This window comes from Heterocephalus glaber, unplaced genomic scaffold (assembly GCF_053883595.1).
Source record: "Heterocephalus glaber isolate CG9 unplaced genomic scaffold, H.glaber_assembly_v1.0 deba00001457, whole genome shotgun sequence".
Classification (NCBI taxonomy): Eukaryota; Metazoa; Chordata; class Mammalia; order Rodentia; family Bathyergidae; genus Heterocephalus; species Heterocephalus glaber.
The window spans coordinates 2,128,392-2,156,093 of NW_028258305.1; the positions used below are offsets into that span (position 1 = coordinate 2,128,392).

The 27,702-nt window shown below is 35.9% G+C and overlaps 1 protein-coding gene across 6 annotated transcripts in view; it reads right to left on the minus strand.

The window, feature by feature from the left end:
• Window positions 1-2,371: 2,371 nt before the first annotated feature.
• Window positions 2,372-27,702, minus strand: part of Etaa1 (ETAA1 activator of ATR kinase) — a 40,085-nt gene continuing 14,754 nt past the window's right edge. For 2 of the 6 annotated variants that reach the window (XM_087216275.1, XM_087216280.1), the window contains 2 exons: window positions 20,053-20,442; window positions 2,372-19,944 (listed from right to left, as the gene is read on the minus strand). In XM_087216275.1, coding sequence (XP_087072401.1) covers window positions 20,156-20,442 — 287 coding nt within the window. In that variant the 3' untranslated portion in view covers window positions 2,372-19,944; window positions 20,053-20,155. The other 4 variants (XM_087216276.1, XM_087216278.1, XM_087216277.1 and 1 more) reach the window with 4 other exon arrangements.

The window sequence follows — 27,702 nt, forward strand, 5'->3', positions numbered from 1 at the left end:
ACCACAAGCCATAACGATAAAAAGGATGGGATAAAAAGAGCCATTCTGATATAAAAGACGTTTTCAAAGACAGCTTCTGTGGCTCAAGACATCATAAGCAGAAAAGATTCTTTACTGCCTGGTTAGAAAAATCAGCTGTTTTCAATTGCTTATTTAATGGTGTTAGTCTTAGTTCTTTCACCACTCTAATTCTCATCCCCTAATTTGAAGAAATAAGTCTTGAGCTCATTTACCTCTTTAGAATAAGATGCTTTGGGGATAGAAGAGACTCTTGAAAACATTAACTCTTTCAAGGAAGAGGCTAAAGTTTAGGTTTCAAATGAGGTGCATGTTCCTCATATTTTTTAAGTACCCATGCCAGACCTAATCAGTATGTGTGTGTGAGTGTGTGTGTGTGCATGTGTGTGTGTGTTACTGAGGACTGAAAACAAGGCCTCTGCACTGAACTACATGCCCAAGGCTTTTTTGTTTTATTTTGTCTTGTTTTGTTCTGTTTTACATATTTCCCAGGCTGTGCTGGAACTCATAATCCGCCTCCCCCAGCTTTCCAGAGTGCTGGGATTATCACCCAAGCCTGGCCTCTAATTCCATATTTTATAACATTTGCATCATGGGCAGTAAAAAAGAGTAAGATAGAACTAAGGTTTACTCAGCCATATTGACATGGATACATGTTTCTGGAGTCCCCTATGTTCAGCATAATTAGATCAGGCTAACAAACAAAAAGTGAATGATTGTTAAAAATGAACCAACAGAAGGTAAAATAAAAACTCTCAAAGACAAAATAGGAATTCTGTTTGTCACTGGTGTTTCTGATTAATAGATGATGTAATGCAGATTTATAGAAGATTATAATAGTGCTGAATAGTAGAGTAAAGCAGAAACCATCCAGAATAGTTTCTCATACATTAAAAAAAGGAATTCAAAAGATTTCCCCAAGCTAAAAAGTTTAAGAATCATATTTCTGCCCCATGGATGAAAACGAACAAGACTTGACATCATACACTTCATATATTAACCTTACTCCTGGCTCCATATCAAATTGTATCTCAACTTCCTTTCCTACTAATTAGGACAAATAGTTTTAGCACCAAGTTATAAAAAGATTAATTTTTGAAAAAAGGATTTCATATACCTCCTCCTGGCTATATAAGCACTTTTATTCTTGCATTTCCATTGAATTTTATAAAATTGAAGAAAATTCAATGTTTATAGTTACCTAAACATTGCTGCACGAGATTGCAATGCAATCAAAATACTAGCCTATAAGCAAACCCAGAAAGCAAGTGCTTTCACTGTCAATTCAACTGATGAATGAAAATCTGAGTCAGGCAATGGAGTTCTCAGAGTACAGATGTATAATACATGAAAGTAATCTGTAACCTGTAGAGAGATTCCCCCCTTCCAATAGTAGAAATGGAATTTGTTACAATTAAACATAGTTACCATGTTGTCTAAATTCATTTATTATATACACTGTAGTCTGAATATTTCATTGGTTAAGAAAACTAAGAAAGGATTGTGACTGAGAGTTCTAAGAATTCCTTAAACAGTCAACACCTAACAAATAGGAATTCTGAGTTCTTTGAGAACTATTTCCTGAACTATGCTTTAATAATCGCTGTAAATTGGAACAAGTCAATAGAGCTAAATTATTGTTAAATATAAAGGAGGAAAAACTGCTCACATCGTGGTAGCCAGAAAGCAGAGAGCAATGGAGGAATCAGAGAGGAAGATAGGTCCTGAGGTTACACCCCAAAGACCCACCTCTTCAGACTAGGCCCCACCACCCAATCATATTTTGCTATACCTATACTGTCCCCGTGATTCAGTCACCCTTCAAAAGTCCTGCCTATGGCTGCATGAGGCTTTGGAGGATACTGAGATAGAAACTATAATATTTGCCTAATAAACCTCTGTATGCATCTCACAGATATATCTTGTAAATTCTTTCTCTATGAAAGAAGTCAACAAATCTACAACCTGCCCTATAGGTGGAGTGAATTTTAGTCCCCATCTCCTATCTGGGGAACCTCTCCAGACCCTGTCTGATGTGTAGGCTAAATACTTTTATCATAATGTTTTAAAACTTACAATATCCAGAAATCCAATTTTGCACTATTTTATTTATTTGGTACAGGAGATCAAACTCGAGACCTTGTGCTTGCGAGGCAGGTGCAGCACCACTGCACTAAATCCCCAGCCCCAATTCTGCCCATCTTAATTGGTTTTACTTGCAGTTCTCGAATAGGACAGCAGTCTGGGCTGAAAATGGTTCACAATACTTCATCCTACTACTAGAGCAGGTTATATTTAAACTCCAAAAAGAAATAATGTATAGAAAACTAACGAAGGTACAGAAACAGCTCGATTGGTTTTAACTCTCTTGTTTTATTTGAACAGGACTTGAATGGTTGGTCCTTTGTAGTTGGTTGAGACTTGGTTACTTCTTACAAGAGTACATTACAGTTTTTTTACACATTAGTTAGGTTACAGTTCATTATGTATGGAGAAACTTTGATCCAAATTTAGAATGTGTACAGTCGCTGCTTTAGGATAAATTTAATAATAACAAATATTGGGCCTGGGATTTAGCTCAGTGGTTCTGGCACCTGCCTTGCAAGTGCAAGATTCCGAGTTCAATCCCTGGTACCAAAAAAATAACTAACTAACTAACTAAATAATAATAATAATTTAAAAAAATATGAATAAGTTAATTCATCCATTAAGAAACAGTGAAACCTGAGTCTACTGTACAAAAGAGATACACCTGAAATAAAATGGTTAAGAGGGGAAAATAGAAAGGTGGGGAAAAGTTTGCAAGACAAATACAAATAAAGCTCACAATTTTAATATTCAATAAAATTGGATCCAAGTTACAATAAAACAAAGAAGCTCCACCTACGAAACCAAGTGATAAAATTCAAAATTAAAATATAATAGTTATATTTTTACACCAAGTAAAATAGTTCTATATTAAAAAATCAGAAACTAATGAAAAGGGATTCCACTTCTCCTTAGAATATAGAAAGTCACCATGTCTCTCTTATCCTAAAAATTAGGTACAGGCTGATTATATAGAAGTATTTTTGGACTAACTGAATACACTATCTTAATGATGTTAATCTACCACCATTATTGGGTTATTTTTATCATTTTTAAATCCCCACCTAGGTCTTTCAAGAGACATCATTAACATCTTTTTTACCTAAATAATTTTGTATTGCTTATGTATATTGTAATAAAATTAGATGAGAATATTTTCAGTTTCTTTCTTTTATACTTTAATTGTGGTACATTATTATTCTACATATTTTATAATCTCAGAATACATTGTTAAGATTTTGCTCAAGACAATCATCTTTTCATGAATTTACCTAAAATTAACTGAGGAGAGAAAATCTGAACACCAACTATCATGGGATAAATAAAAATGTTAAATAGCAGGATATGATAATGGTTGAAAGTGAGTTAAAATAGGTGTTTTGTAATTGACTTATTATATTTGATCTTATCTGAGTTAAAGAGTATCATAGTTGTTAAAAATACCAGGCTCTAAGGGTTTCTGAATTAAATGGAATAACTTCGTACAATTTAAATTATTCTAAAGTATAATAAAAGAAGAAAGTCTTTTAAAAACTTTTCATAAGTGGCAATGACATTGCTATCAATGTATAAAATAAATTTCACACAGAAAAGAAAACTAGTGACTACTCTGACTCCAAAAAAAAAAATCCAAACAAAATATTAGCAAACAACCCATCTGCACATTACAAGAATAATACAAGAATATTCCAAGAATATGATTGAGTGGGGTTGGAAAATTCTAGTACTACAAAGATGGTTTATTATGGTGAAAATCTTATAATATAAATAGAACAGCAAAAGCAATTCTAGGCAACAGAGACATGGCTGGTGGTATCACAATCCCCAACTTGAAACTGTACTACAAAGCTACTGTAATAAAAACAGCATGGTACTGGCAAAGAAACAGATCCAAAGATCAGTGGAATAGATTAGAAGATGCAGAAACAACTCCAGACATACTCAGCCACCTCATCTTTGAAAAAGGAGCCAACCACCCTCATTGGAGGAAAGATAGCCTATTTAATAAATGGTGTTGAAAAACTGGATTTCAACCTGTCAGATTAAAACTAGGCCCATACCTACCACCGCATGCTAAACTAAGATCGAAGTGGGTTAAAGATGTAAAAATTAAGTCAGAAACACTAAACTTGCTGGAAGATAAGTTAGGTAGAACTCTTGATGACATTAGCATAGGAAAGGACTTTATGAGCAAATCTTCAGTAGCATGGGAGCTAGCAAAGAATCAACAACTGGGATCTCATCATATTAAAAAGCTTCTGCACTGCAAGAGAAACCACCAACAGAGCTAAGAGACAACCTACAATGTGGGAAGAAAGTTTTAGCAGCTGTACCTCAGACAAAGGTCTACTATCAAGAATATATAAAGAACTGGAAAAAAATCAGACCTCCGAAATTCAAAGGCCTAATTCTAAAATGGGCATCCAAAATGAACACACATTTCTCAGACAAAAAAGTAAAAGCAGCAAATAAACACATGTAAAAATGTTCAACATCACTGGTCATTCGAGAGATGCAGATGAAAACAACACTGAGATTCCACACCACCCCACAAAGAATGGCTGCTATCAAGAAATCAACCAAAAACAAATGGTGGCTGGGGTGTGGAGAGAAAGGAACCCTTCTCCATTGTTGGTGGGAATGTAGATTTTTGCAACCACCGTGGAAATCAGTATGGAGATACCTCAAAGAACTAGGACTAGAGGTCCCATTTGACCCAGCTATTCCCCTACTGGGAATCTTCCCCAAAGAATTAAAAGAATCATACCACAGCGATATATGTGCACCTATGTTTATAGCGGCACAGTTTGTAATAGCTAAAGCTTGGAAACAGCCCAAGTGCTCATCGACTGGAAACTGGATAAAGAAGATGTGTTTTTTTTTTTATAAAATGGAGTACTACTCACCCATAAAGAATGAGAAACTAGAGACATTTATAGCTAAATGGATGCATATTGAGGTCATACTCTTAAGTGAAATAAATAGGACACACGTGTAAATACCGAATAGTTTCTCTAGTGTGAGAAATTGAAAGTGCAAATAAGGATCAAAATGATTAAAATGAATACTTGATAATTTGAAATAGGAAAAGGTCCAAAGGTGTAGGGGTGGAGGGAGGGGAAGGGGGAAGAGAAGAAGGGAAAGGAAAAATTATGAGAAAGAAAAAAAAAAGGAAACAAAGTCTATGTAAATAGGGAAGGGTGGAGGGGGTGAAGGGTGCACAGGTAATGGGGGAAAAAATAAGAACTAAGATAGATCATGTTCAGGTACAAACACCCAATGATAAATGTAAATGTACTGTATACCTAAAATGTAACAATAAATATATAAATTAAAAAAAATAAGTGGGTTTAGATAATCTGAAAGAAAGTTTGGGAATAATCCTCTTTTTAAGTTAACTATTCAATTTATAGGTGAACTTTCAGAAGTATTTCCTTATATATTTTGAGAAAAGTAAGGAAGTAGGCAATATTAAGACAATAAATATAACTCAAATAAGATCAAATATAACAAACCAATTACAAAATTATTTTAACACACTTTTTTAACAGTTACAATATCCTGCTATATTTTCATTGATACCAACTGGATTTTTTACCGATTTTTTTTTAAAGGAAGCCAAATTTAATGAAATTTTATAGCTGTGCTACAAGAATAAAAACAATTCTTCACTACACGATAAATCAAAACCTCTAGGTATAGAGTGTGTATAAAAAGGCAATTATATTACACTGAAGTGTATCACTGACTTCTCTGCTCACATCAAAAATTGTAATATGAGCACAGAAAAATGAAGGCCTAAACAAATATTAACTGAGTGAAACAAGATGTCATAATGCTAGAATGTATTTTATTTTTTGGTACCGGGAATCGATCTCGGGTCTTTGCACTTGCGTAGCAGGAGGCAAAACCACTGAGCTGAATCCCCAGCCCTAGAATGTATTTAAAATGATAGTAATGTTTGTATAATCTCTTCTTAGCTAGTTGGAATAAAAATGTTGTTTAAACAAAGTTCTTTTCATGTATTAATTAAAATAAGTATTTTATTTAACAAAAATTATATTTTAATAAAAGCTAAGAATCATATACAGCAAAGCTTATAGGTTTCTGGTAGCTCAGAACATGTCAAAAATACTATTCTAGTATTTCTAACATAAAGCATATATATTATCATTGTTTTTTGGTAGGAATATAGACATATACAAAAGTCAAGTTATGAAATTATTACAAAAAATTTTTTTACAAAAGAATAATCCCCAGAATTCCTACAAATGCCATTCCTCCATTATATACTATAAATATTATTTAGCAGAAATTTACACACAATGCTGTTTTATCAAGATGTATAATGAAACCCTCCTAGTTAAAATTTTGGTGAAGCATTAGGATTCAAAATATATTAACAATAGTAGCACACCAATACACAATCTGTCATTTTTGCATATGACTCAGAGTATATGATATTGTACACCCATGTATGAGACCCATTTGAATCTTTATATAGAATCATAGAATTTGTTGAAAATCTAAAGTGTCTTTTGAAGAGCAGAGGCATCTTGATTTTGATAAACTCTTATTCACCAATTATTTGATGGATTGTATTTCAGTGCCATACCAGAAAAAAGAAAAATGAAAAAAATCTCTGATAATGTATTCTGCTGTTGTTGTGTGGGGGGTGTTCTACATTATTCATGACAAGTTGAATAATAATGTTGCTCAAGTGTATTTTTACCCTTGCTGGTTTTCTGCCTATTTGTCCTATCAGTGAGAGGGTTATTCTGATCTGCTTATAATTATGATATAACTTGTCCACTGCTTTTTGTAGTTCTCTGTGTCTTTCATTTATCTTGAAGTTGTTACTAGCTGCATGGATATTTGGGTTATATCCTTTCACTTTATCATTATGACATGATTTTCATCTCTAATAATTATTTTTGCTATAAAATTTCTTTTGTCTCATATTGATATGACCAGCCAGTATCTTTTAGCATGATAAATCTAAACTATCTTTTTACTTTAGTGTTTTTGTATTTCAAGTGTGTTTTTTTTAGGCGTCATATATATCACACACACCTAACCCTTTTGGTCAATGAAGCACTTAATATATGATGGTGGCCCTATAAGATATCACTTGGTGACATCATAGCCATTTAGTTTAAGTACACTCTGTGATATTTGCACAATTAGGTCACATAATGCATTTCTCAGAACACATGGTCATCACTGAGTCATGTGTGGAGGTTAACTGGTTTTTAAAAATTCAATCTATCCATCTCTGAATTTTATTTGGAATTCTTTGACCACTTACATTCTTCATTAGGTTTAAGTCTTTATCATATTGCTGTCAGTTTTCTGTGTTCAACTGCCCCCCACCCCAATACCCCCATCTTCTACCTCTTCTAGGATCATTTTTATTATATTATTTTCTGGTTGGGTTACTAGTTATAACTCTTTATCATTATTTCAGTAGTTGCTTTAGGGTTTGTAGTGTAACTCTTCAATTTTTCAGCCTATCTACAAGTTATATGATATCATGTACAGTGTAGTTTATCGCAGTGGATGTCATGCATGGGAATGCTGGACCACAAAAATAACTGTGCAAGCCAAAACCATACAAAGCAATCTCAAATCTGTGGGAAATTTTCCCATTGTTCTTTGACTTTAAAAATACTTATCAAAAAACTAAAAGATCTGAGTCAATGGTAATGTCTAGAAATCTTTTTTTAAAGAAAAATATAAAGTATTAGTTTGGGCAAAAAAAAAATTAGTCATGTCGTTTGATCAGTACTTTTCTTTCTTCCTCTCATTTAAAACAAGGCATCTTTAGTCTTTTGTAGTGTTGTACTCTTATCCAAGTTTTGGTCAGCTTGGTGCATTTTCAACTTTTACTTTAACTTATATATATATATTTATTGGTACATTTTAGGTATAAAATACATTTACATTTATCATTGGGTGTTTATACCAGAACATGATGTATCTTAGTTCCTATTTTTTCTTCCATTACCTGTGCACCCTTCAACCCATCCACCCTTCCCTATTTACACAGAGTTTGATTCCATTTTTTTCTCATAGTTTTTCCTTTCCTTTCTTCCCTTTCGCCTTCCTTTCCCACCATCCCCAAACCCTTAGACTTTTCCTTATTTCAACTTATCAATTATTCATTTTAATCATTTTGATCCTTATTTACACTTTCAATTTTTCACACTAGAGAAACTATTCAGTATTTACACATGTGTGTCCTATTTATTTCACTTAAGAGTATGGCCTCAATATGCATCCATTTAGCTATAAATGTCTCTAGTTTCTCATTCTTTATGGGTGAGTAGTACTCCATTTTATAAAAAAAAAACACATCTTCTTTATCCAGTTTCCAGTCGATGAGCACTTGGGCTGTTTCCAAGCTTTAGCTATTACAAACTGTGCCGCTATAAACATAGGTGCACATATATCGCTGTGGTATGATTCTTTTAATTCTTTGGGGAAGATTCCCAGTAGGGGAATAGCTGGGTCAAATGGGACCTCTAGTCCTAGTTCTTTGAGGTATCTCCATACTGATTTCCACGGTGGTTGCAAAAATCTACATTCCCACCAACAATGGAGAAGGGTTCCTTTCTCTCCACACCCCAGCCACCATTTGTTTTTGGTTGATTTCTTGATAGCAGCCATTCTTTGTGGGGTGGTGTGGAATCTCAGTGTTGTTTTCATCTGCATCTCTCGAATGACCAGTGATGTTGAACATTTTTACATGTGTTTATTTGCTGCTTTTACTTTTTTGTCTGAGAAATGTGTGTTCATTTTGGATGCCCATTTTAGAATTAGGCCTTTGAATTTCGGAGGTCTGATTTTTTTCCAGTTCTTTATATATTCTTGATAGTAGACCTTTGTCTGAGGTACAGCTGCTAAAACTTTCTTCCCACATTGTAGGTTGTCTCTTAGCTCTGTTGGTGGTTTCTCTTGCAGTGCAGAAGCTTTTTAATATGATGAGATCCCAGTTGTTGATTCTTTGCTAGCTCCCATGCTACTGAAGATTTGCTCATAAAGTCCTTTCCTATGCTAATGTCATCAAGAGTTCTACCTAACTTATCTTCCAGCAAGTTTAGTGTTTCTGACTTAATTTTTACATCTTTAACCCACTTCGATCTTAGTTTAGCATGCGGTGGTAGGTATGGGCCTAGTTTTAATCTGACAGGTTGAAATCCAGTTTTTCAACACCATTTATTAAATAGGCTATCTTTCCTCCAATGAGGGTGGTTGGCTCCTTTTTCAAAGATGAGGTGGCTGAGTATGTCTGGAGTTGTTTCTGCATCTTCTAATCTATTCCACTGATCTTTGGATCTGTTTCTTTGCCAGTACCATGCTGTTTTTATTACAGTAGCTTTGTAGTACAGTTTCAAGTTGGGGATTGTGATACCACCAGCCATGTCTCTGTTGCCTAGAACTGCTTTTGCTAGTCTAGGTTTCTTCTGCTTCCAAATGAATTTTTGGATTTTTTTCTCTAGTTCTGTGAAGTATATTGTTTTTTTCAATTGGCATTGCATTGAATCTATATAGTAGTTTTGGAAGTGTGGTCATTTTCACTATATTGGTTCTTCCTACCCAAGAACAAGGGATATATTTCTATTGTCTTATATCCTTCTTGATCTCCTTCATCACAGTGCTGTAGTTTTCAGTGTAGAGGTCTTTTGCTTCCTTTGTTAGGTTGATTCCTAGATATTTCATTTTTTTTAGATGCTATTGCAAAAGGATTTCCCAAATTTCTCTCTCAATGGGTCTGCTATTTGTGTATAAGAAGGCTATTGTTTTTTGAGTGTTGACCTTGTATCCAGTACTCTACTGAATCTGTCAATTAGGTCTAGAAGACTTTTGACTGAGTTTCACTTCTTCCTTTCCTATCTTTATTCCTTTTATTTCTTTCTCTTTTCTAATTGCTATGGCTAATGTTTCCAGAGTGATAGTGGGCATCCTTATCTTGTTCCTGATTTTAGCATGAAAGTTTTCAGTTTTTGACCACTTAGTATGATGTGGGCTGTTGGTTTTTCATAGATAGCCTTTATCAGGTTGAGATAAAGACCTTCTATTCCAATTTTCTATAGCATTTTTATCATGAATAGGTGTTGGATTTTGTCAAATGCCTTTTCTGCGTCTACTGAGATGGTCATGTGGTTTTGTCTTTGGCTCTGTTAATATAGTGTATTACATTTATTGATTTTTGAATGTTGAACCATCCTTGTATCCCTGGGACAAATCCAACTTGGTCAGGGTGTATGATCTTCTTGATGACACTCTGTATTGTTTGCCAGTATCTTTGTTGAGGGTTTTTGCATCTGTGTTCATTAGGGAGATTGGTCTGTAGTTCTCTTTTGGGGTTGGGTCTTTCCCTGGTTTTGGAGTCAAAGTAACACTTGCTTCCAGGCATGAATTTGGAAGCTTTGCTTCCCTTTCAATTTCCTTGATGAGTTTAAAGAGTAATGGTGATAGTTCTTCTTTAAATGTCTTGTAGAATTCAGCAGTGAAGCCATCATGACCTGGGGTTTTCTTTTTTGGTAAGTTTTTTATTATATTTTCCATTTCACTCATTGTTATTGGGGTGTTTAGAATTTCTATATTTTCTCCATAATTTTGACAATTTGTATGTATCTAGGAATCTGTCCATTTCTTCTGTGTTTTCCATTTTATTAGAGTACAGGTTCTCAAAGTAGGTATTGATTCTCTGGAATTCTGCTGGATTTGTTGTGGCTTTCCCTTTTTCATTCTTAATTGCATGGATTTGAGCCTTGTCTTTCCTTTTTTTTGATAAGGTTGGCTAAAGGTTTATAGATTTTATTCTTTCAAAAAGCAACTCTTTGATTCACTGATTTTTTTGTATCATTCTCTTAGTCTCCATTGCATTGATTTCTGCTCAGATCTTTATAATTTCCTTTCTTGTATGAGCTTTGCGTTTCTTACGTTCTTCTTTTTGTAGGAGCTTGAGGTTCTGAATTAGGTTATTTAACGGAGTTCTCTCTGTTGTCCTAATATGGGCATTCACTGCTATGAATTTCCCATGTAGAACTGCTTTAGTGTGTCCCACAGGTTCCTGTATGTTGTACTGGCATTATCATTTACTTGTAGAAACTGTCTAATTTCTTCCTTAATTTCCTCTGTCACCCTTTGGTTGTTCAGGAGGGTGTTGTTCAATTTCCATGTGTTTGTGGGAGTTTTCTGGTGTCTTATGTTATTGATCTCCAATTGTATTGCACTATGGTCTGATAATATACAGGGGATAACTTCAATTCTTTTGCATTAACTTAGATATGCCCTATGAGCTAGCATGTGATCTATTTTGGAGAATGACCCTTGTGCAGCTGAAAAGAATGTGTATTCTGATTTTGTGGGGTGGATCACTCTGCAAACATCTATTAAGTCCATTTGTTTAATAGCTTGGTTCAGTTCTAGAATTTCATTGTTAATTTTTTTTCTAGTTGATCTATTTGTGATAGAGGGGTGTTGAGGTCCCCCACTACAATTGCATTAGTGCTTACTTGGTTTTTCATGTCCATTAATATTTGTTTTGTATAGTTGGGGGCATTTGTATTTGGTGCATAAATATTTAGGATTATCAACTCTTCCTCTTGGATTGTTCCTTTCACAAGGATGTAGTGACCATCTTTGTCTCTCTTCATTAGTTTTGGTTTGAAATCTACTTTGTTTCCAAATAAGATTCCTACACCTGCTTTTTTTCTGGGTTCCTGTCACGTGCAGAACTGTTTTCCATCCCTTTACTTTCAGTCTATGGATTTCCTTTTGAGTTAGGTGTGTTTCTTGTATACAGCATATTGCTGGGTTTTGCTTCTTAATCCATTCTGTCAGTCTGTTTCTTTTGATTGGTGAGTTGAGGTCATTAACATTGATAGTTATAATTGACAAATATTGACTCATCCTTGTCATGATGTTTTATTCTTTTTGGCTCTTTTATTTCTTATTTTCCCCCCTTTTGCTTTAGTGTCTTACCTTGCATGGTGCCTTCTCTCTGCTGGGCCTCATGGAGTTGTGACCTTCATTGTCTTTTTCTAGGATATTGCTTAGTTGTTTGGAGGGCTGGTTTGGTGTTCACGAAATTTCTCAGGTGTTCTTTGTCATGGAAGTTTCTAATTTTCCCATCAATTTTGAAAGATAATTTTGCAGGATACAACAGTCTAGGTTGGAAATTATTTTCTTTTAGGGCTTGAAATAGTTCATTCCAGGCTTTCCTTAATTTGAGGGTTTGTGTTGAGAAATCTGCTGTGATTCTGATGGGCTTTCCTTTGTAGGTGATTTGTTTCTTTAACTGCCTGTAGAATTTTATTCTTCTGTTGGGTTTCTGGGATCTTGACTATTATATGTCTAGGTGTAGATTTTTTTTGGTCATGGCTGGTTGAAGTTCTATATGCCTCACTTATCTGTACATCCAATTCTCTACCTCTGTCTGAAAGTTTTCTACTATTACTTCTCTGAACAGTTTATGTCAGCTGTACTTTCTCCTGTTTTCTCATGGACTCCTATGAGTCTTATGGTATTCTTCTTTGCATCATCTAGCAGCTGTTGGATTGACTTCTCATGGTCCCTTACTATCTTTAAGAAATATCTGCTTTCAAGGTCCTTAACCGCTATCCTGTCTTCTATATGATATATGATATTGTCTTCAGATTCTCTTAGTCTGCTCTGCATAATTTCAATGGAGCTTTTAATCTCCTGAATATCTGTTTGAATCTGTTTCATGGATTCCATTTCTTTCTTATGTTGGGCGATCATGTTTTCCATTTCTTTCTTATGCTGGGCAGTCATGGCTTCCAGCATGTTTCTGATTTCATCTATTTTCTTATCTGTTTCTGCTCTAGAGCTTTTAATCATGTCTTTCACTCTGCTCACCATGTCTGTATTTATCTGGGAGATTATTTCTGTTTTGAAATTTTCTAGAGCCTCATGCATCTGCTTTGTTACTTCCTGTGCTATCAGTTCAGGGTGTCCAAGTGGCTGCTTATTGGACTTTTCCACCTCATTTCCCCCAGTTTCCCTTTTATGGCATGAAAGCCTGTGTTTGTGCCTTGCTTAAGTGTCTTCTTATTTTTGTTTTTGGTACTGTCCTTGGTTTAATTCCTGGATTGATATTTCAAAATTGCTTAATGTAGGTATCTTTGTTGCTTGTGTTTGAAACCCTTGTGGAATGACTGCTTTTCAGAGGTGTCTTTCAGATATAGCTTGTGTTTGGGTTTTGAGACTCTAATGACTCTGAAGCTATTTTATTTTTCTTACAGCAAGAAGGAAAACTAATTAGATCAATCACAACATGTTAGCCCAAATGACATAGTCAGCAATACCATAGCATCAAGCACAGCTTAGAAAATGACAATTTGTGGTAGTTATTAATCTATCACTTTTAACTATGTGAGTTAAATTAAAACCAAGTACCAACCCAACATAAGTTATAATGAATAAACTCTTCAATATAGCATCTTTTCCCTTCAGGGTGGGAAGTTAAAAGTAGTTAGGGAGGGAGGGACAGGTAGAAAGATCAGGTAAGATTAGGGGTGAGGCCAGAAGACACAGAAAGATCACACAAACTCTAAGAAGTTGTTAAAGGCAAGAGAAAAAGGCAGAATGAAAGAACAAATATGTGAATAGAATCATCTAACAGCAACAGGGAGCCTAGATACCGAATTTACTTTCCTTTAAACCTAATGATAATCAAGAGAAGGAAAAAGTGAAGAAAAAAACAATAAGGGAGAAATCCGAATTCAGTGCAGAAAGGAACAAATGGGGAGATGAGGAGCAACGTGGGACAGCGAGAGAATGAGTGAGAAAGAAAAGATAAAAGAAAAGTAAAACTTTAAAGGGTAGAAAAAAAGTAAAAATAAAGAATTAAAAATAAGAGAAAAAAATTTTTTTTTCTTTTTTGCAAATAGCAATAGAAATTATGGGCCTCCTTCAGGGTATGTCTCTGCTGTCACAGTAGGCAATGTAGGAATCCCTGTGCATATACAAGTCAATGAGTCTCAGCAAGCCAGTAGCAGACCAAGTACAGTGGTCTGATGTGTCTTTATTGTAGAGATTTTTTTAACTTTGCTGCTGCGCTTCAGTTTTCATTGAGGAGCCTGAGAGGTCCTCTTTCTGTTACTAACTTCTGCTCTATCTTGTGGTGCTCAGAACAAGGGTCTTCATAATCTCCTGTGCCTCTGTAGTGTGGGACCAGGTAGCAGAAAAGCCAGAAGGTAGTTGGTGCATGGGGGCGGGGGACTGGGGGTTGGAGGCCCCCTTGCTAAGTGGACCTCACCATGCCGTGGGCGTGTCCCGGGATGGCCGAGGACCTTCAAGGTGCTTGTCTCTCCTGGCCGGTAGCAGCTTAGAGAGCATCAGATGGGGGTGGGCTGCAAGATGCCTCTGGACCTCACTGTGCAGTGGGCGTGGCCCGGAAACGGCTGCAGAGGTTCAAGGTGCTTGTCTCTCCTGGCTGGTTGCAGCTTGCATTTTAAACTTTTAATGTCATTCAACAGTTGAGAGTTCCTCTAATGCAGTTTCTTGGCAGTGTCACATCCTCTGGGACATCTTTTTTTTCTTTTTTATTTTTTTTGGCTTTTTGAAACAGGATCTTGCTATGTAGTCCAGGCTGGCCTTTGAATGCACTGTGTAGCCCAGGCTGTCCTCAAACTCATAGCAATCCTCCTGCCTCAGCCTTCCAAGTGCTTTGATTACAGGAGTCACCATGCCCAGTCATCTTCATTTTTTAATCACAACCACTCCATTCATGTTGGTAAGTTTGACTTCTGAAAAGTGCCAACACTCATCAATAGCTATTGCTTTTATAACTTCATTTATGTTGGACTTTTCACTTCCAATGATAAGACTGTTTGATTTTTGGAATTTTCTTCATTAGTTAATTTCAATTTTTCATTTCTGTAACTGATACATGGGTTTATTACTAGGAGAAAATAAAGTACACAACAAAATTTGCTTTCAGAGTTCAAGCTGAATTATAAATGGGCAATAACCAATCACGGACAGATTTTGAAAGGAGCAACATGATCACTCATGACTCATCTATATCTATGTAGTGACCAGTAGATTGAATAAGCTGTACAATTAGTACTTCATACAATTATTCAGTTAATATACTGTGATGGTTGATCTTGGTTGCCAACTTGATTGGATTGAGATGCCTAGAAAATTATAAAACTCTAAGTGTATCTTTGGGGGCCTGGATGAAACAAAAAGCAGAAAAGGGAAGAAAAAAAAAGGGGGGGACGCTTGTCCACTCATGCAAGTTGGGTTCTTGAGTGTTTTTGATGCCATTCCCCGTTACATCAGACTCTATAGCTTCTTTATCCTTTGAATGTGAACTCATGCTATTCTTTATGGAGCTTCCAGGCATTCAGCCTTGGACTGGACTGTATCTCTCATCCTTCTTGTTCTGAGGCTTCCAGCTTTTTAAGACAAAGTAGTTACTGGTTTACCAGGTTCTTCAGTTTGCAGAGCCACTGTGGGTCTAGCCGATCTCTGATCACGTAAGTCAGTAATATTGTACATACTGCCTATTGATTGTTTCTCTGGAGAATCCTACTACACTTGTGTAAGTAGAAATGCTAAAGTGGAAGAAATGGCGCATGCCTGTAATCCTAGCATTCCTGGAGGCTTGAGGCAGGATTCCAAACCGGAGCCTAGCTTTGGCAATTCAGCAATACTGTCTGAAATAAACAAAAGGGCTGGCAATATACCTCAGTGTGAAGGCCCTGGGTTCAACTTCCAGTACCAAAATAAACAGAACAAAAAAACCCCAGAAATGTGAAGTGTTGGGGGACTGACTCAAGCATGTTAAGAGCACAAAATAAGAAATATCAACTCCTTTCTCTCCTCACCATCATGCTATTGCCATGTATTTTACCAACTATCTTCTAAAGGGATTTCAGTAACTATTAAAAATTCTATGATAGTGTTTATCATTTCTGGTGCTTATGATTTATGTTGACCCATATTACTACTTTCCTAATCTCTTGATGTCCTGTTTTGAAATCCAGTTTTTCTTTTTTCTATCTGGTTGTTTCAATCAGAGCCGTACTGTAACATGCAGTCTTTGTTATTCCTTCTTGGAACCTTTAAGAAACTACCACTTTTCAAATTTTAGTGTACTATCAAAGAATATCCATAGTTACCTGAAAAGAATATTGTATTTCTTCCTTTCCCAACTACAGTACATATCTGTGTGAGACTGAACTTTCTTCATGTATTTCAACTATAGCAACATATTGTAACAAATTAAATGTAGAAATATATTTAAGAATCTAGCTATATGATATAAAGTCACATATCAAAGACTTAACAAAAATAGAAATGGTAATTTTTTCACAAGTTTCTTAGAAAATATTTTCATAAAGTGTGTGGTCATGTGATATTATCATTATTTTTAAATGTACCAAGAAGCATCACTTCTAATATGTAACTATGAACATAGAGAATGAACATAAGCAAGTTTGAGACTTCAACTTAGAAGAGTATAAAAAGGCCTATAAACTATTTGAATGCCACTATTCTCTATATTATACATCTAAAAAGAAACATTAACTTTACTACCAACCTTGGAGTTTTACTAGCTTGAGGTATATCAGTGTGTACCTTTTGGAAGCTTTCAGTAATAGAAATAGCCAGCTGCAGCACACATGCTATAGATTCACCACCACTGAGGTATATCATATTTTGGACTAGGAAATGAGTTTGTCCTCAATATTTAAAACCACAACATCCAGAGGTTACTAAAATAATGAGGTAATGAAGACAATTAAAAATAACTGCATTTTATTCCCTATACTAACAGCTGAATGAAAAAAGGCAACTTCTATGTATATGTACATTCCTATAATCAGCATTCACCCATCCAAACAAAGTATAGCAGTCATTTGCAACACTAATTAGAAAAGTAAAACAATTCTTGAGTTAGAAAATTAAGCGATCTAAAGAATACTTGTGAAATTTCTGGCACAAATGAGTGAAATCCTTTAATATTTTGCTGTATAATTTCCACAGATCACTTGTTACAAACTGTTTCCACAGATGACAGTATAATCAATATTTAAAATCACAGCCTGGTGTGGTGGCACATGCTTGCAGTCCTAACCCTCTGAGAGAGAGGATTGCAAGTTTGAGTCCAGCCCAAACAACAGAGCAAGATCCTGTCTCAAAACAAAAAACAAGAGCTTTGCTTAGTGTACAGGTCCTAGGTTCCATCCTCAGTATTGTCCTCCTGTCCAACACAATTCTGGGGTTTTTCTCATACTTGTATTGATCCCAAATGGTAACTTCTGGCCCTGTGACTCTCAATGCAGTCCTTGGTCACTGAAAACCTTAGCTTCAGTGTCTACCTGAACATAATCTTCAAGACAAAGTTCCTTTCAAAGACCTGTGAGAATCCAATGGTAGTGACAAGCTGCTTAAGACACAGAGGTTGCCCTTGCCTGTGTCCTTTACTGCTCCATCCAGGACTCAAGTAGAACTCCCAGCCCCTGAAATGAATCAGAATTGCTGCCCAGGGCTTTGGAGTCACAGCCATCTTGCTAGTTGTAGCTGCATCCACTATGAAGACTCAACAATGAGCCTTTAAAAACTACAGAGATCATTCCAAAACTCAACCAAGACTTATTCCGTTCTCTTTTCTGAGAGGGTATTGTGCCATTAGGCCAGGAATTGGCCAGTTGTGGAATTAGCAGATATTTTTCAGAAATCTTAGATTTAGTTCAGCTTGGGTGCTGCATACTTCTATTTGTGCTGTACTTTCTCCAGTCTTGATTTAATAAACTCTAATCTGCATCTTCAAAAAAAAAAAATCACAATCTTTGGTATTACACTACTTGAGTTCAAACTTCAGCTCCAACTTGTTTCTAATTGTGTAATTTTAAGAAAGTTATCGTTTACTGTTCCTACTTGTATGATAGGAGTAAAAGCATTATTCTGCATGGTTGTTTTGAAAAGTAAATGAGTTCAATATATAAAGTGCTTAAAACCATTCCTAGAAAATAAAACATTTACCAATGTTAAGTTTACTAATTACGATTTCCTTATTATCCAATGGATTTTAAAAGGAGGCACACCTCAAAAATCCCTATATGTACTCATTTGTGAAATCCAAATAGGCACAAAGATAAGTTTGGTGTTTTGTGTTTGAATCCCACAAGTGATTATTATACTGGCAACAGTAACTGAAAATCATAAGTCAGATTTTAAATAAATTATCATCCATACTACTCAGTGTTAAACTAAATTTAAATCATTGCTAGAAACATTTTGCAACCCTAAACTTCAGGGAATCAGAGTCAAACTGATTCAAGTGGGGCAACAAGAATTTGTCTAAATTCATTCACAGATATTCAAAGGCTTAGTCAAAATACAGTGAAGCTACTTCAGAAAAAGAGATCTCTTCATTTTAACTATAAACTTAGCTGCATTATATATTTTTAGACAAATAATTTAAGTTACTTAAAATGTTATTCTATATACAAAAATACTACACCATTTACAAAATGATACACACTTGAAGAGCAATAGCTACCACGTCATCATAGTTCTAAAACACTTGAATAGTGGAGAAAATCACACCAATGTATTTCATATCTGTAACCTCCCTCGGGTCTCCTAAAGTCTACTGCTATTATTGGCACAACAAATTCCAAAAAGGCAAAAAGGACAAAAAAAAAGGGGGGGGCGGCTGGTAAAGCTAATTACTTGGGAAGAAAACCGCAGTTACAGAAATACTGAAAAGAAAAAGCTCATTCATATATCCTGGAGAGATTCATTCTTTAAGGCAAGGAACAATAAGCATTGCTGTTAAATAGTCCTTCATGTGCTTTTAATTATATTCTTTATGGTGTAAAATAATTAATGTCCCCTCAAATTATTTTATAGACTACTACTTTGAGGCAAATGGTATTAACAATTTAGGTATTCAAAGAGAGCACTCTAATACAAGTAAAGCTTTAATTTGTCTGTGACTTTGAAAATAACAGTGGTAATTTTTCTCATCCATACAATAATGTAGATCAGATATTTAAATTTCTGCCAGTTCTAAACATTAATGACACTAAATTACTTATCAAATATAGCTAATTCACCATTCTTTTCCTAGACTTCCTTAACCAATGTTTTTCCTAAAAATGGTAGTTTCCAAACCCAGTTTAGAAATACTAAAATTCAAATCTACTTTGACTAAGAACTGAAAATAATAATTTCCTTACAAATAAAACTGAAGTTCTCATTTCCTACCAAGCATGTTCCTAGGATAATGGAAGTATTAATCAAAAATTGGAAATGTATGAAAACCTTAAGCAACAGCTACTGAAAATAAAACTATAAAAGTAATCTCTATTAACTTAGAAGTTGAAGCTCTGTATTAGGAAAAGGCATTACAACAGAAAATTAGGTAAATTACTTATTTGTTGGGTGGTTCTCTGCATGCATAAGATTTAAAAATACAACTACATTCTTGTGCATAATTTTATTACATAATTCTTAGTGTTCCTGAATTTCTACTACTTATAATTACTTTCACATATATCTCCAAAGTTTCATTTATCATTGCAAACACTGATTTAATACTAAAGCAGAAGTCCATGCTTTGTAAGTTAGCACTGTTTCTCACAGAGAAATATAAAAGAATACTTGCTATCATAGATAGTTAATTAACAGTTTTTATCTTACAGCTAATATTTCATTGAAGAAACTGAATGGGAGCTGAATTTACAGATGATGCCTGAGCTTTGGCCATTCTTCGAACCAATGCTTCTTGCCTTTTTCTCTGAATTTCTTCAGGAGAATACTTTCTATTTTTTTCTTCTTCCTCTAAAAATTAAACAAAACACATGTTAATTTTATAGCATATAGACTAAATATGGTTCCAAATATATACATATAATGCTCTCCTCACAGGCAGGTCTGCCCACACCCTACCGAGGTCCCCAGTCGCATGGAACACACGCCGAATCAGCCTGCTGCAGACAGGCAGGTCTGTGCATGCCCTACCGAGGTCCTGAGTCACACGGAAGACACCGAATCACGCCACTGCAGACAGGCAGCCAGCCACCTGATTCCACACTACAAAGACAGAGAGGACACCAGACCAACAGACCAAGGTACTGAGTCCCGTTGTTCCTGGCCCAGTGGAAGGGACTTCCCGGTCACCATCCCTCCTGCTGCTCCCAGCCGAGAGGAAAGGGCTTTTGGGCCACCTTCTGTCCCACTGCTCCTGGCCCAGAGGGAGGGGCTTCTGAGCTGCCATCCCACTGCTCCTGGTCCAGAGGAAGGGGATTCCCAGCCACCATCGCTCCGGCTGCTCCCAGCCTAAAAGAAAGGGCTTTTGGATCACCATCCCTATCGGTGCTCCTGGCCCCTGCCCCATCTCACCCAGCTCAGAGGAGGTAATCCGTGCAGGCGCTAAGCCCCCACCCCAGTCGAAATGAGAAAACATGTAAGTAAGTCTCAAAACCAGATATCCATATCACCTACAGCAACCCCAAAGGGAAATGAGATGGAACACATTGATACTCAACCACCTGGACCCACTGAACTGGCAACAAAAGGGGATCTGGAAAAAATGAAATCAGAAATAATTGCTCAGATAACAGGAGAAATTGTGCCCCTAGTACAAGTCATGATTAATAAATCTAGAAAGGAGCTCAGGAACATGATGGAATCCCAACATAAGAAACAAAAGGAATCCATAAAACAGATGCAAATAGATTTCCAGGACATGAAAAACTCCATTGAAAGTCTACACAGCAGAATGAGCCAATGTGGGGACAGAATTTCAGATATAGAAGATAAGATTGCAATTAGTGACCAGGAAAAGAAAAATTGCTTCAAAATTATAAGGGAACATGAGGAATCAATCCAGCACCTGCTAGATGATGCAAAGAAGAATAATAGAAGACTGATTGGGCTCAATGAAGAAACAGGAGAGAATGGAGATGACATAAAAAAATCTCTCCACAGAAATAATGGCAGAAAACTTCCCAAGCAGGGGAAAAGAGCTTGACATACAGATAAGGGAGGCATATAGGACTCCAAATAGCCTTGATCAAAAAAAATCTCACATAAACATATAATTGTTAGGATTCCTGAAACACAACAGAAGAACAAAGTTCTCCAAGCAGTCAGAGAAAAGAAACAAATCACATACAAAGGAAAGCCCATCAGAATACCAGCAGACTTCTCAACACAAACCATCAAGGCAAGAAGAGCTTGGAGTGACATATTCCAAGCCCTAAAAGAAAACAGCCTCCAACCCAGATTGATGTACCCTGCAAAACTATCTTTCAAAATGGATGGAGAAATAAGATACTTTCATGACCAAGAGCACCTTAGAAGCTTTGTGAATACCAAACCAGCACTCCAAAGAATTTTACACAATATCCTAGGAACAGAAATTGAGGATCACAAACCCAGGAAGCAAAGCAGAATGAACCCATCTGGCATGGCAAGAAATTAAATGTAAAGGGGGACAACCCAACGAAAAGAAAAAGTCATGGCAATGACAAGTCAATACGTTTCAGTTATAACCATTAACATTAATGGTCTCAATTCACCAATCAAAAGAAACAGACTGGCAGAATGGGTCAAGAAGCAAAATCCAACAATATGCTGCATACAAGAAACACACTTCATTCAAAACGAAACTCATAGCCTGAAAGTTAAAGGGTGGAAAACAATACTCCATGTGACAGGAACCCGAAAAAAAGCAGGAGTAGATATCTTCTTTGCAGATCAAGTAGATTTCAAACCAACAATGATTAAGAGAGACAAAGAACAACACTACATCCTTGTAAAGGGAAGAATCCAAGAGGAAGACATGACAATCATAAATATCTGCGCACCAAACACTAGTGCACCCAACTATAAAAAAGAAATACTAACGGACATGAAAAGTCATATATGCACTAATACAATTGTAGTGGGGGACCTCAACAACCCACTGTCACAAATAGATAGATCAACTAGACAAAAAATAAGTAATGAAATACTAGAACTCAATCAAACTCTTGAACAAATGAATTTAACAGATGTTTACAGAGTCTTCCACCCCACAAAATCAGAATACACATTCTTCTCAGCTGCTCATGGGTCATTCTCAAAAATAGACCAGATAGTCACACATAAAACATGTTTAAGTAAGTGCAAATATATATCCCCTGTATATTATCAGACCATAGTGCGATGAAATTGGAGATCCATAGCAAAAGAAACTCAAAAAATTTCATAAACACGTGCAAATTGAACAACACACTTCTGAATAACCAATGGGTCACAGAGGAAATTAAAGAAGAAATCAGACAGTTCCTTCAATTAAATGACAATGACAATACAACATATCACAATCTATGGGACACAATGAAAGCAGTCTTACAAGGGAAACTCATAGCAGTGAATACGCGCATATTAGGAAAACAGAAGGAGCCCAATGAAACAACCTGATGCTGAACCTCAAGCTTCTAGAAAAAGAAGAACAGGACAAACCCAAAGCTCATACAAGGGAGGAAATTATAAAGATCAGAAGAGAAATCAATGCAATGGAGACTAAGAGAACGATACAAAAAAATCAATGAAGCCAAGAGTTCGTTCTTTGAAAGAATCAACAAAATTGACAAACCTTTAGCCAACCTTGTCAGAAAAAGGAAAGGCCCAAATCCATGCAAGTAGGAATGAAAAGAGTGAAATTACAACAGACCCAGCAGAAATCCAGAGGATCATCAATACCTACTTCCAGAACCTATACGCCAATAAGATGGACAACACAGAAGAAATGGACAGATTCCTAGATACATATGAATTACCAAAGTTGAACGAAGAAGACCTAAAAATTCTGAACAACCCAATACCAACCAATGAAATTGAAAATGTAATTAAAAACTTACCAACTAAGAAAAGCCCGGGCCCTGATGGCTTCACTGCTGAATTCTACAAGACATTTAGAGAGGAACTGCTGCCACTACTGTTTAAACTCTTCAATGAAATTGAAAGGGAAGCAATACTCCCCAATTCATTCCTGGAAGCAAGCATCACCTTGATCCCCAAAGCAGAGAAAGACCCAACTGAAAAAGAGAACTATAGGCCAATCTCACTAATGAACATAGATGCAAAAATCCTTAATAAGATCCTGGCAAACAGAATGCAGAAGATCATCAAGAAGATCATACACCCTGATCAAGAGGGATTCAACCCAGGGATGCAGGATGGTTCAATATATGAAAATCAATCAATGTAATACACTATATCAATAGAGCCAAGGACAAAAACCACATGAGTATCTCCACAGATGCAGAAAAAGCATTTGACAAAATCCAACATGCATTTATGTTAAAAACCCTACACAAAATTGGAATAGATGGTCTCTACCTAAAACTGATAGAAGCCATCTATGAAAAACCAACAGCCAATATCATACTAAATGGTCAAAAACTGAAATCCTTTACACTCAAATCAGGAAAAAGCCAAGGATGTCCACTATCACCACTCTTGTTCAATATAGTTCTGGAAACATTAGCCACAGCAATTAGACAAGAGAAAGAAATAAAGATAGGTAATGAAGAAGTCAAACTGTCATTATGTGCGGATGACATGATACTCTATACAGAAGACCCCAAGAACTCCACCAAAAGTCTTCTAGACTTAATAATCAAATTCAGTCAAGTAGCTGGTTACAAGGTCAACACACAAAAATCAATAACTTTCCTCTACACGAATGACAGACTCACTGAGAGAGAAATAGGGCAAATAATTCCTTTCACAATAGCATCCAAAAAACTGAAATACCTAGGAATCATCCTAATGAAAGAAATCAAAGACCTCTTCTCTGAAAACTATGGCACTCTGAAAAGAGAGATTGAAGATGATATCAGAAAATGGACAGACATCCCCTGCTCCTGGGTAGGAAGGATTAATACAGTGAAAATGGCCATACTTCCAAAACTGCTATATAGATTTAATGCAATTCCAATTGAGATCCCAGCAGCATACTTCATAGACCTCAAGAAAACAATCCATAAATTCATTTGGAGCAAGAAGAGACCTAGAATAGCAAAAGCAATTCTAGGCAACAGAGACATGGCAGGGGGTATCATAATCCCCAACATGCAACTCTACTACAAAGCTACTGTGATAAAAACAGCATGGTACTGGCAAAGAAACAGACTTGAGGACCAGTGGAACAGATTAGAAGATGCAGAAACAATGCCAGACACACTCAGCCATCTCATCTTCGACAAAGGAGCCAAACATCCTCACTGGAGGAAAGATAGACTCTTTAATAAATGGTGCTGGAAAAATTGGGCTTCAACTTGCCAAAGATTAAAACTAGACCTATATCTCTCCCCATGCACTAAACTAAAATCAAAATGGATTAAAGATCTAAATATTAAAATAGAAACTCTGAACCAGTTGGAATAGAGGTTAGGTAGAACCCTTGAAGACATCGGTGTAGGAAAAGATTTTATGAACAAAACCTCAGTTGCCCGTGTACTAGCACAATCAACAAGTGGGATCTCTTCTTATTAAAAAGCTTCTGCAGGGCAAGAGAAACCACCAGTAGTGTGAAGAGACAACCCACAATGTGGGAAAAAATCTTCACCTGCTCTTCCTCAGACAAAGGTCTACTATCTCCAATCTATAAAGAACTTAAAAAGATCAGACCTCCCAAATTTAAAGACCCAATCCAAAACTGGGCATCTGAAATGAACAGACATTTCTCAGACAAAGAAGTAGAAATAGCAAATAAATACATGAAAAAATATTCAACATCACTGGTCATTCGAGAGATGCAAATGAAAAGAACACTGAGATTCCACTTCACTCCAGAAAGAATGGCTGTTATCATGAAATCAACCAATAACAAATGCTGGCGGGGCTGTGGGGAAAGAGGAACCCTGCTCCACTGCTGGTGGGAGGGTAGACTGGTGCAAGCACTGTGGAAATCAGTATGGAGATACCTCAAAGAACTAGGACTGGAAGTCCCATTTGACCCTGCTATTCCACTGCTGGGGATCTTCCCCAAAGAATTAAAAGAATCATACCACAGTGATATATGTGCACCCATGTTCATAGCAGCACAGTTTGTAATAGCTAAAACCTGGAAACAGCCCAAATGCCCATCAACTGGAGACTGGATAAAGAAAATGTGGATTTTTAAAAAATGGAGTACTACTCAGCCATAAAAAATGAGAAATTAGAGACATTTATAGCTAAGTGGATGCACACTGAGGCAATACTCTTAAGTGAAATAAATAGGACACACATGTGTAAATACCAAATAGTTTCTCTGGTGTGAGAAACTGAAAGTGTAAATAAAGACTAAATGTATAATAGGTAATGTGAAATAGGAAGAAAAGGGGCAAAGGGGAAGGAAGTGGGAGGGCTAGAGGAAAGGATAGAAAGGAATGGGATTAATATGAGAAAATGGAAAAATAGGAACAAAATCTTTGTAAATAGGGAGGAATGGAGAGGTTGAAGGGAGGGCTGGGCAAGTGTGAAAAATAAGAACCAAGAGAGACTATGTACAGGTGCAAATTTCCAATGATCAATGTTATTATATTGTATACCTAAAAAGCACCAATTATTAGAATGAATAATCGATAATATAAAATAGAAAAGGTCCAAAGGGGTAGGGGTAGTGGGAGGGGCAGGGGAAAGGAAAGAAGGGAAAGGAAAAAATGATGAGAAATGGAAAAAATGGAAATAAAGTCTTTGTAAATAGGGAAGGTGGAGGGCGTGAAGGGAGGGCTAGGAATGGGGAAAAAATAAGAACCAAGATGCATTATGTAAAGGTACAATTCCCAATGAGAACTGTAATTGTGTTGTATATCTACAATGTACCAATAAAAGAATTTAATACATATAATGCTGTCCCAGGTCAGAACTAAGCACTGATTGATGTGTCCCTATTGGATGCATCCTTTTCAGTTAGATAAATTCAATTTGCTCAAGAACTATGATGTTTTGATTGCTCCCCAAAGAATTGTGGACAATGATATCTAATGTATATATGAATGTACATATCTTAAAATCAGGGATTTAAAATGTTATATAAACTTCAATAGAAAAGTAGTAAATTCATTATTAAATTGGGTTTGGGTATGGTGTGCACCACCTGTAATCCCAGCACTTAGGAAGCTGAGGTAAGAGGATCATTGTGAGTTCAAGGCCATCTTGGGCTACTTAGTAAGTTCCAGGCCTGAAAAACTATACACAGCAAGGCTTTGTCTCAAAAACTAGAAAAAAAACAAGGATATTATTATGTCAACTAATTCATTTTACATATGCTCTATTAATATTTACAACTACTTTTTTCTCTATAGAGCTTTTATTTCAGTGTTTTTATTTCAGGTACTGAGAAAAATATTTTGGGGTGATAGTTAAATCTCTCCCATCAAACTGGCCACCTGTGTGACACACTGTTAAGAGATTAATTTGGAGAGTGCATTTGTAAAAACTTTTAAATAGTTTATTAATCTTAGTTAAAAGTATTTTAGAACTATTTTCTCACTTTAAATATTTTAAATTTAAGATATTGACCCTAATATATATTTAAGTGAAATTTTATTGGTAAAACTTTATGCTATAAAAGTCACTCTTTAGAGAAGAATCTGTACTATTGTCAGATGTGAAGTATTATATATTGGTATTAGAATAAGAGAATTTATTATAAGACACTTCTCTTGTTAACTAATGGAGGAATTTTCCAAAACATATTGTCTGTTGTCCCTTCCAAATCAATCAGAAATGAGGGAGGATAATCAGTTAAGAAACATGTATTTCAAATAAACTCCCCAGATAATTTTGATGTCTTAATTCCTAAGCGTTTTATTTTAGACACTAAAAAAATTATAATTAACTCAACTAATTATCTAGTGTAGTCTCAAAGCTAAGAAATAAAAACTTCAGAATAGTTTACATTCAACTTATAAGATTGGAAGGAAAAACAAGTTAATAATGGTAGAAAAGAATATAATTTCCTAAAATTGGTCTTGCAGTTGGCTTGATATTATGAAAAGTAATTTATAAAGAAATAAAATAATACCAGGAAAATGTGATTTAGGGACAGCTCCCTTAATTCAATCTGTAATAAAATCAAACTATTACAAGACACTAAGTAAAAGTAGCTGTTCTTAATTTTGATTTTAAAGCACAGGGGTTGCTATGGTTTGTATCTAGATGTGCCCCCAAAGCTTTGTGTGCTCATAGATGGGGCTTTTGAAAGATGATTAGGTTACTGGGGGCTTATAGCTGACTTGCTGTTAGGAGTTAGGGTCTGGTTGGAAGAGGCAGGAGCATGCCCTGGAAGGGTTTATCCCTTCTGGCTCCTCCTCTCTGTGCTTCCAGTCTGCCTCTCCTCTGCCATGCCCCTTGTCTTGGAGCCAGGTGTCTAAGGACTGAAATGTCTATAAACTGTGAGCCAAAATAAACCTTTCCTTCTTTCATTTATTGCTGTCAGATACTGTGTCCCAGAAACAAAGTAAGACAGAGATCAGGAAATTTTGCTTCTCTAAAGGGACAGAAAGTAAATGTGTTAACTTTTGAAAACCATATGTTCTTTGATTACAACTGTTCAAC